Source organism: Excalfactoria chinensis, chromosome 7 (genome assembly GCF_039878825.1).
Source record: "Excalfactoria chinensis isolate bCotChi1 chromosome 7, bCotChi1.hap2, whole genome shotgun sequence".
Lineage (NCBI taxonomy): Eukaryota > Metazoa > Chordata > Aves > Galliformes > Phasianidae > Excalfactoria > Excalfactoria chinensis.
Window position 1 is genome coordinate 14,680,903 of NC_092831.1, and position 10,372 is coordinate 14,691,274.

The 10,372-nt window shown below is 53.1% G+C and overlaps 2 protein-coding genes across 3 annotated transcripts in view; both read left to right on the forward strand.

Annotated features, from left to right (window-relative positions):
- PSMD14 (proteasome 26S subunit, non-ATPase 14) overlaps nt 1-3,128 on the forward strand; it is a 45,939-nt gene extending 42,811 nt beyond the window's left edge. Inside the window, exons 11-12 of the mRNA XM_072342420.1 lie at nt 137-199; nt 1,813-3,128. Of these exons, the coding sequence (XP_072198521.1) occupies nt 137-199; nt 1,813-1,911 (162 nt within the window). The 3' untranslated portion in view covers nt 1,912-3,128. The remainder of the gene's footprint in view (nt 1-136; nt 200-1,812) is intronic.
- Nucleotides 3,129-5,630: 2,502 nt separating this feature from the next.
- On the forward strand, nt 5,631-10,090 carry TBR1 (T-box brain transcription factor 1). 2 transcript variants are annotated; one of them, XM_072342405.1, is made up of 7 exons: nt 5,633-6,454; nt 6,753-6,907; nt 7,157-7,278; nt 7,497-7,655; nt 8,164-8,225; nt 9,097-9,214; nt 9,320-10,090. In XM_072342405.1, exons 1-7 carry the CDS (start codon nt 5,763-5,765, stop codon nt 9,938-9,940), a joined length of 1,929 nt encoding a protein of 642 aa, XP_072198506.1. In that variant the 5' UTR covers nt 5,633-5,762; the 3' UTR covers nt 9,941-10,090. The 2 variants fall into 2 exon arrangements, with proteins under 2 accessions (XP_072198505.1, XP_072198506.1); XM_072342404.1 differs by having other exon boundaries at nt 5,631-6,454; nt 9,097-10,090.
- Nucleotides 10,091-10,372: the final 282 nt, after the last annotated feature.

Genomic DNA, 10,372 nt, shown 5'->3' on the forward strand with positions numbered 1-10,372 from the left:
TTTCTAAAATGTGTTGCCGTTTGATTTTTATTTTTTTATTTTTTTGGTGAAAGAGAAATATATTTGAGAATCTCGTGGCTTGGGGAAAAAGTAAATGAAATCTGAAACATTGACCTTTTCTGTGTTTCGTTCACAGGCTGTTGAAGAAGAAGATAAGATGACACCTGAACAGCTGGCAATAAAAAATGTTGGCAAGCAGGTGAGGTGTGATGAATTAGAGGTGGAATGATACGCTTCCTTCATTCTAAATATTAATTTCCTTACATGTGCGTAGGTGATTTTTTTTCTACATGCAAGATATTCTCAATGCTCTGAATAGTGAATTTATTTTTGCTGAAGGTTGTGGTGTAGGGAGCAGTAAGGCTTTTGGCCTTAGGTAATCATTAGAATATCAGCAAGTCGCGTTCCGTGTGCATTTGTATTAGGTGCTGAGGAGCGCTGTTAAAATTTGTTAGTTTTTGCTTTTTATTCTCCTTTCCAAGGCAAAGATATCCTAACCTGTTGTACTGTCAGAAAGGTCAAAACCATGAAGGCTTTTAAAGAACAGCAATATTGGAAAAAAAAGATGAGAGTGTAGTTTATACTTTATCGTGGCTAAAGAGCCAGCTCACCCTGTCCTCCCTCATAAGCACAGTCAATGCTGAGCTCCAGTATGCATGTGTGCGAGTAAGATGCATAGCTTCATATCGTTATTGGAGTGAAACAGTTTAGAACCATAACTGAAACTGAAAACATCTATTCAAATCATTCTCTTTGCAATGTCCGGATGTAGAGGACTTCACAGAAAAATACTTACATTTATGATTTTAACCTAAAAGCTGAGGAAAAAGCTGCTCTGGAAAAAGAGGATAAATGAGCAAGACAAGTTGGTAAGAGATTGTGTTCAAAATTCAAGAAAGGCAATGGAAACAAGAAATAGCTTTATAACTGAACAGTACATCCTTGAAGAACCAATATTTATCATATTGCTAATAGCAGAAGAATCTAAAGGATTCTGGATTGCTCTTATGTGTCTGCTTCTTGCTGCTATGTCATAACACATCTACACTATTGTTCAGTCACTCGTGTATTTCTGTAGCATTCAGAACAATAGTTTATGCTCACCTACACAAATGTAAGTATATATAATAAAACATGTGACAAGGTTTGTATTTTAAGAGCTCTGATGTCATCTTAAACATGATTTGAGCTTCTCTCATCTTTTAAATCATTACACATCTGAGGGAGAAAAATATCTGTTTTGAATAAGTTCTTTTTAAAGAAAAGCCATTTTTCCTGATAAAATTACTGAGTAATTTCCACGTGTTTTTGTTTCTCTGCAACTTTTATATAGAAAATTTTGTAAACAGACAGCTGCTCAGGTTTAGCTTTGCATTTTTCAGAACTCTGAACACCACGTTGTGCAGCTCTGTTTATTTTTTATGGGTATTTATGTGCTGATTTTCTCATGGTCTATACAACTACTTGAAGACTTTACAGGACTAGGCTGCACTTTTGCACAAATATCTGAAAGCAAACTGCTGAGTACCAGAGCTGAGGCGAATTCCTCATGTTGTGTTTTGTCCTTAAAACTTGCAGCTGTTGTGGTTACCCTTCAGAGGCTGTATAGGAATGCAGTTCCTAAACCAGTCCTCAGTTTCTCTGAGTGATGGTGTGGACTAAGCAATTTCTGAATTTCTATACGATAAGTCTAGTTAGAAAACAACATTCTGGAGCATCACCAGCTTGTTAACTTGCAGTGGTTTTACAATGATGTAATTAAGTGTTCACAGAGATTTACTCATTTCTCTTACGGCATCCTTTGTGTTTCAGGACCCGAAACGTCATTTAGAAGAGCATGTGGATGTGCTGATGACTTCAAACATTGTCCAATGTTTAGCTGCTATGTTGGATACAGTTGTATTTAAATAACCCATTTCCTGTTTGTGATGCTTTCTGTGTATATTTGTTTATTGTTTCTAATACTCACAAAGAGAGACTGTTGAGGCTGTATTTGGTTAAACAGAGACATCTGACTTCATATGCAGTCTAAGGGCAGTTCTCTAACACCCTCCAGTCTCTAATTGTGCAGTTGCTTCGGTTTCCTTACATCAGGGTCTTTACAGATTCCAAAGCAATTTAAGAACACAACGTGGGCAAAAATGTATTAAATTTTCATTTAATATTTGGGGGAAAAAATCAGTAGTACATATATATTTTGATTGTTGCAACATAATAAAAATACATTTACAAGCCTGTCTTAAGTTCTGGAAGATCTTCTTTGTGAAAGAGTGAGGGGAATTAATGATGTACGAAACATGCTGGTGAAACACATTTCTGCCCACTGTCACACTACTGAGATAGTAGTTGCTAGGACGGCAGAAAATTCTCCAATGAAACTTGGCTCCCATTGATTGCCAAATATTCTTTTTGAGATTGGAAGAAAAAAAAAGGTATTAGCACTGAATTCCAAGGCTTTACAAAAACCAAAATGCTGAAAATTACGCTAAGCACTGCCTTTCAGTAGTATTCAAACTGTAATATCCACAGAAGACTACTGACCTTAAGAAAATGCATTCAGTTCTGCTGATAACTGATTCACACAACGCTCACCAGTGGTGTCATAAATAGCAGTATTCTGAGAATAAACGCTGAAGTGGCAGAGGCTGCTCTAAGGTTATAGGAACCTTTCCTCCTGTGAAAGAGGAGATACATGAGGTGCCCGTATGTATAAATATAAGGAAAGAGTCCCAGCTGGAATACAACATTTGAAACCCTTTCCACAGACTGGAGAGGGAAACGCTTCCTGCAGGGTGGGTGGGTTTGGTTGCTTGGCTAAATGCAGACAAAGCCAAGTACCGGCTTAGGGGGTGCTTTTGAGTTTGGGTGTAGGGCTCAGGGGTGGTTTGGTTGGATTTTAGGTGTTGGAGGTGATTAGGCTGCTTTGAGCCCTTTTGTCTGGTGGAAGTGCTTGTTCTTTTTCTGTCGCTCATTCGCAATGTTTCAACTGCTGGAATTTTTTTAAAACTGTAGCAGGTGAGTGTTTTTAAAACTCCTGGATACAACTTTGTTTTGTTTTTAAGGATTTTCAAGTGATTTGACTATTTGCGTGGTAAACAAACAGACCCTAAAATTATGTCTGATTTCCTACATGGCGATGAAGAATTTTCTATTTACTTGTTCATGACCGTTCAAACATTCTTCTCTTTTCTTATTTAGGCCTTTAACTATTTTCAAGTAGCTCTCTCTCCAAGTATATTTAGCATGCGTTGACTTCAGAGGGAAACATGTAGATTTTTGCAGCTGCCCTCCTTATGGCCTTCCCTCTGCCCCCACAGTAGGCAGCAGAAAATGGAGACAGCAAACCATGTTTGCCTGCAGTTAAGATCAGTGGAAGTGCTTTCTGGCCATCCCTTGGGGAAGGCTTATATGGACCGTGCCCTTGTCCCATGTGTGCCCCTGCTGCACTGGGAGGGATGTGGCTACTGGGGGTCAGGGGTAATGTGGTGCTGCAGGACAAGGAGAGCTCCTGCAGTGCTCCATGTAACATGAATGCAAAGCCAGGGCAGGCAGGCAGCTAAAGCTGTAATTTGCGCACATTCTAAATTTATTTTGACAAATGTACATCTTATAGAAGGTGGCTGAAGAAAGTCTTGGAGGTGCAGATCCCCTGTAGCATGAGCTTGTGCTGCAATACCCTTCTTTCCACCCAGTCCCCGGTTTCACTTGCAGAGGCATGATTTTCCATTTACTGAGATGTTTCATAAATAATCAAAAAGCTGTTTTTTGGGGCATCTCTCCTCATTTTTGTCCAGTGCTTTAGAGGCTACACAGAGGATTTGGAAGAGTGCATGAGTGCGTGCAGTAACCTGAAAGGCAGCCGCCTGTCCCCAGCCCAGAGGAAGAGGTCTATGAGCAGCTGCCTTCAGAGCCTGCAGCCACAGCCCTTCATTAGCAGCCTGACCCCTCGTCACCTGTATCAGTGAACCTCTCCTCCTGTCTGTGACGGTTCTGGAGCACCACCTGCCATTGCATCTCTCCCCATTATACCAGTTTAGGAGTTGTGCACTGAGGATTTTTGGCATACATTAACACTTCCATGTGATTGGCAGTACACCACTGAATTCATTGCAGCTCTGCATGCGGATGGGGGTAGCAACACAATTCGAGGCCGCATTTCCCGGGGTTGAGACGTGTTTCAACATAGCTCCTGCCTGTGTATCCAACCCCATTCCCTTTGCACTGGGCTTGAGCAGAGAAATGCAGAGGCAGACACATGGGTGAGATGGGTCAGGGGCAGAATTAGGGCTGAGAGTGATAAAACACCAACTGGGGAAGGCACACTACAGAAAGTTGCCTATGCCATGCCACCAGACTGTGAGCAAACACCTGCTTTTTGCTTCATGCATGATTTTGTTAGAATAATTTCCTCTCAGAGTGTGCAAAATAGCTTCTCTTACACGTCAGCCTCTGGGATGAGCTGCTGAGCGATTCCCAAATGCCTGCAAGAGGTGGGAGTCTGAACCTGCCCTGTAATAGGTCACAGCGCTGCCGGCACACCCTGGCCTGAGTGCGCGAAGTTGCAGCCTGTGTGCATCCGGCAGTGGGGCGGCCCCGGTTGCGTTAGCCGGGAGTGAAATTGGAAGCTGGTGTCAACAGGGAAGAGAGGTGGCGGGGAGCATCCCTGGGGTCCAAAGCGCTAAGGGGAAAAATAGTAAGAAAAAGATTAACCAAGTGTGTTCCCCTCCGGAGCAAAAATAATAGCCATATGGACGCAAGCGGGGCTTTTAACAGCTTTTCAGTTCGCCCAGGGAGGGCAGCGGGCGCACCGCGGGCCCCAGCGGCTCCTCCACGGCCTTCCCCAGGTTCCCCCGCCTCTCCGCCCCGAGGGCCCAGGCGACTCCGCTCTGCGGCCCGGCGGGAGGAGGCTGTGCGCTGCCGCGAGGCGCCGAGCCGCGCCGGCAACGCGCTACCGGAGCTCTCCCCCTCCGCTCAGAGCCGTGTGCGGGACCGAGTCACACCGGGGGGGGAAACAGCAGCGAGAGGCACGAGCCCCGGAACAAGAGCGGATGGCTGGATGCCGTCCGCGTCGTTTCGCTGATAATCCGCGGCGTTACAGCGCCCCGATATTTATTTCCTACGGAACCCGTGAACCCGCGGCGGACGCCTCGGGGCAGACGGGCTGCACGGTTCTCGCTATTCCTCAACCTGGGGCCGAGCTCCGGGGCCCGGCGGCCGTCCCCGCAGGCGGGGCGGGGGCACGCGGCGTCGGGGCAGCGCGGGGCAGCGTTCCAGCCGCGGTCGAAAAAAAGAACATAAATGCGGGAAAGGTCACAGAATAACGAGCTCTCGCAGCAAACACGCTCTTCCCTTCCCCCTTCGCCTTCCTTCTATCTCACAATAAAATCATCTCCTTCAATTTGCCATGATCGTCGCGACCGGGAGCCAGGTGATTATCCTAATTAATGTCTATCTAATTAAATTACTGTCAGCGGTTAACCAATGGCAGGAGCCGTTTCATCCTCTCCACAAGCAGCGAGATCAAAAGTGAGTCTTTCCTGATTGCTGCATAGTGTCAATTGGCCAATCTCTTCTCCCAGGGAAGGAAAAAAAAAAAAAAAAAAAAAAAAAAAAAAAAAAAAAAAAAAAGTAAATCAAACGTTTGGGAAGCATTTGGTGGATGAAGTGCTTTCTGCCTACCGAGGGTCCCAGGATGTCTCGCTTCTGGTAGCGAGCAGCCCTCAGCTCCAGGGACGGAAGGGTTATTGCTGCGGTGCAGAGCGATGCAGCTGGAGCATTGTCTTTCTCCCTCTATCATGCTCTCCAAGAAATTTCTCAATGTGAGCAGCAGTTACCCACACGCAGGCGGATCCGAGCTTGCCTTGCATGATCATCCCATTATCTCGACCACTGACAACCTGGAGAGAAGTTCACCTTTGAAAAAAATTACCAGGGGGATGACGAATCAGTCAGATACAGACAATTTTCCCGACTCCAAGGACACACCAGGGGACGTCCAGAGAAATAAACTCTCTCCCGTCTTGGACGGGGTCTCCGAGCTTCGTCACAGTTTCGATGGATCTGCAGCAGATCGCTATCTGCTCTCTCAGTCCAGCCAGCCCCAGACTGCTGCCTCCGCGCCCAGTGCCATGTTCCCTTACCCCGGCCAGCACGGACCCGCTCACCCGGCCTTCTCCATCGCCAGCCCCAGCCGCTACATGGCTCACCACCCCGTCATCACCAACGGCGCCTATAACAGCCTCCTGTCCAACTCCTCGCCGCAGGGCTACCCGGCGCCGGGCTACCCCTACCCCCAGCAGTACGGCCATTCCTACCAGGGCGCCCCGTTCTACCAGTTCTCCTCCGCCCAGCCGGGGCTGGTGCCGGGCAAGGCGCAGGTCTACCTGTGCAACAGGCCGCTCTGGCTGAAATTCCACCGGCACCAGACGGAGATGATCATCACCAAGCAGGGCAGGTAAGCCGCCGCAGCCGCCGCGCGGAGCCGCCGCGGGAGCCGCCCGCCGCCACCACCCCGGGGGAGCCGCCGGGACCCGGGCAGCCCCGCGCCCGTCCCCACGCGCAGCGCTGCGCCCCGGGCACGGACCCGAGCCGGGATTTTATTCCCCGCTCGCTGCCGGGAGCTGCGAGGATGGCACAGCGGGATGGCTCCTCCGCGGGCGCGAGTCGCCGCTTGCTTTCTTTTTGCCTTTTTTTTTTTTGCCTTTTTTATTTTTCCCTTTTTTCTTTCATTTTTATTTTTATTTTTTTTATAGGCGCATGTTCCCTTTCCTAAGTTTTAATATTTCTGGTCTCGACCCCACGGCTCACTACAATATTTTTGTGGATGTAATTTTGGCGGATCCCAACCACTGGAGGTTTCAGGGAGGCAAATGGGTTCCTTGCGGCAAGGCGGACACCAATGTACAAGGCAAGTTTCTCCAATTAACACTTTTCTCGACACATATGTAGGTGAGAACGATTAATTAAAGCCTTTGTGTGCCGACTGGCGCGAGGAAGGGTCGGCGACGCTTTGAGAAAAGAGAGGGTGGAGGAGAAAGCGGAGGGCGATGGGGAACGCGGTGCGAGCGGTGCCGGGGGGACCGGCGCTGCCCTCGCGGGGGCTCCGCGCTGTACGGGCCCGGTACGAGCCGCGATGCCGCTCTGTCGTTCTGCCCAGGGAACCGCGTGTACATGCACCCCGACTCCCCCAACACGGGAGCGCACTGGATGCGCCAGGAGATCTCCTTCGGGAAGCTCAAACTTACCAACAATAAAGGAGCATCGAACAACAACGGGCAGGTCAGTGGGGGAACGGCTCCGCTTATTTTTGTTGTCTTGGGCGGAACCCCGCACTCCCTGATCGGACGAGTATAGACGTATTTTAGTCATGATTTTACGCTACCGCGGCCGGCTGCCGGGGCAGAGGCGCTCCGGGCGGGCGGCGGTGGGTCCTTCCCTGCCCCGTCCTCCCCGCTCTGATCCCCGCTTCTCCCCGCTCCCGTCCCTGTGCCCGACAGATGGTGGTCCTGCAGTCCCTGCACAAGTACCAGCCCCGCCTGCACGTGGTGGAGGTGAACGAGGACGGCACGGAGGACACCAACCAGCCGGGCAGGGTGCAGACCTTCACCTTCCCCGAGACGCAGTTCATCGCGGTCACCGCCTACCAGAACACCGATGTAAGGCGCTCCCCGCAGGGCGCGGCAGCTTCTCCCCCTCTCCGCGCCCTCCGCTTTGCCTTCTCCCGGGGCCGGGAGCGGCGTTTCCCAATGCCCCGCTCGGGGCGTCCCCGCGGGGATCCTTTAGCGCGGCCGCGATGAGCGCTCCGCCGCGGCGCCCCCGGTCTCGGTGCCCGCCGCGCCCTGCCCTGACCGCGCGGCCCCGGGCTCCGTGCGCTCAACGCGGCGGAAGCTCGCGGCTCTGCCCGCGCTTGGTTGCATGATGGGACGCAGATCGAGTAACGATATTTCTGACAATACGGTGTTCAATGCGATATCGATCGTGATTTTTAGAATAAAGTAAATCTCAGCGTTCCCTTTGCGATGTCTGCGGGCACGCCGCCGCGTTATCTCCTCGCCCTAGCGGCGATCCGGCGGCCGGAACGCGGCTCGGTCCCGTCTGAACGCCTCGGGCGGCAGCGGGGCGGACGTTCCCGCTCTCACGCCCCGCTCTTCTCCCCTTCCCCAGATCACGCAGCTGAAAATCGACCACAACCCCTTCGCCAAAGGCTTCCGGGATAACTACGACACGTAAGTGGCCGCGCCGCGCCTCTGAGCGGCCTCGGGGGCAGCGGGCGGGGGCGAGGGGGAGGCCCGCGGCTCCCGGTGCACGGAGCGGGGAGGGCGCGGTCGCGGCGGCCGTGGTCGCCTCGTGCAGCTGAGCGCCAGGCGCGTCCTCACGGTTCGACACTCGCGGGGCTTCGCCATCCCCGCGGTCCGTGGGAGAGTCCCCTCACCCCGCGCTGCCCCGGGAGCACCGTGCGGGGCCTTCCGAGAGGCCCGGTGGCCTTCGACCGGGAGGGCCTTCCCCTTTTTTGTAGGGAAAAACTTGACGGGGCGTCGCTGCAAAGGAGCCGGGGGGAGGGGGAAGCTCGATGTTGTCTCGCACGTTGGATTTGTTTAAGGGCCAAGTTTTATTTTGGATAAGAAATTCCAGGAGGCGTGGAGGGTTAATTAAAGCACAGTTTTAGCCTGAATTAAATACAGATAGTAGTTATTCATCCATTAAAGTTTTTATAATCGCAAATTGCAGCCCAGCATGGGAGAATTATATATAGGCCACGCGGGGATGCGTCTGGTTCCTCGTTTCCTACAGTAGGTGTTTAAAGATTAGCTTAATTTAAACTCCGTAAAATGTTGATGGTTCGTCTGTGACTCTCAATAATAAGTGTTAAGCAGCTGCCACAATCCCTTAGGCTGCTCGCCGCAGTGGCCGGGCCGGGCCGCCCGTTGGGTTCGCGACGGGAGCGGCGGCTGTGCGGCACAGCAGCTCTCGGGGCTGGGAGGCAGAGCCCAGCGTTCGGGAATCCCGGCTCAGAGCGGGACTGAGGGCGTGGGGACGCGAGGCGGCCGTCCGTGCCGAGGCGGCGGGCACCCAGCTCTGTCCCCTTCGCTCCCGCAGGATCTACACGGGCTGCGACATGGACCGCTTGACGCCTTCCCCCAACGACTCGCCCCGCTCGCAGATCGTGCCCGGGGCCCGCTACGCCATGGCCGGCTCCTTCCTCCAGGACCAGTTCGTGAGTAACTACGCCAAGTCCCGCTTCCACCCCGGGGCAGGAGCCGGCCCGGGACCCGGCGCCGACCGCAGCGTGCCCCACACCAACGGGCTCCTCTCCCCACAGCAAGCCGAGGACCCGGGGGCCCCCTCGCCGCAGCGCTGGTTCGTCGCCCCCGCCAACAATCGCCTCGACTTCGCCGCCTCCGCCTACGACACGGCCACCGACTTCGCCGGCAACGCGGCCACGCTGCTCTCCTACGCGGCGGCCGGCGTCAAGGCGCTGCCTCTGCAGGCCGCCGGCTGCGCGGGGCGGCCGCTGGGCTACTACGCCGACCCGTCGGGCTGGGGGGCCCGCAGCCCCCCGCAGTACTGCAGCAAGTCGGGCTCCGTGCTCTCCTGCTGGCCCAACAGCGCGGCGGCGGCGCGTATGGCGGCCGGCAACCCCTACCTGGGGGAAGAGGCGGAGAGCCTGGCTCCCGAGCGCTCCCCTCTGCCGGGCGCCGAGGACTCCAAGCCCAAAGATTTGTCCGACTCTAGCTGGATCGAGACGCCGTCGTCCATAAAGTCCATCGATTCCACCGATTCTGGGATTTACGAGCAGGCTAAAAGGAGGCGGATCTCCCCCTCGGACACCCCGGTGTCCGAGAGCTCCTCGCCCCTCAAGAGCGAGGTTCTCACCCAGCGGGACTGCGATAAGACCTGCGCCAAGGACATCGGCTACTACGGCTTCTATTCGCACAGCTAGGCGCGGCCCGGCCCGGCCCCGCCGCCGTTTTGCACAAGAACCTCTCCGCGGTTAGCGCACTGACCCCCGCCCCCAGCCGCCCCGTCCGCCCCGGCCCGGCCCGGCAGGGAGGGAGGCAGAGCAGCCGCCGCCGCCCCCCTCCCCGCCCGCCCCCGCGAGGCCCCGGACGGCCCCGCCGCACCCCACTGTCAGTAGGATGCTCAGACTCCAACCGTACAGCGCTTCCTTCCTCTCACCACGGATGGATATCAGGGGACGATAGTGCTAGTGGGGAAAAAGAGCCTGTGAAATGCCTGTACATAGTACTTAATTTATTACTTTTCTTTAGTTTCGTTTCCTATTCGTTGGAGTTTTTATTTCGTTCTCACTGTTAAGTCGTAACACTTAGATCCTGTTTCAATCTCTCCCTTCTGCCCCCGCGCCCTTCCCCGG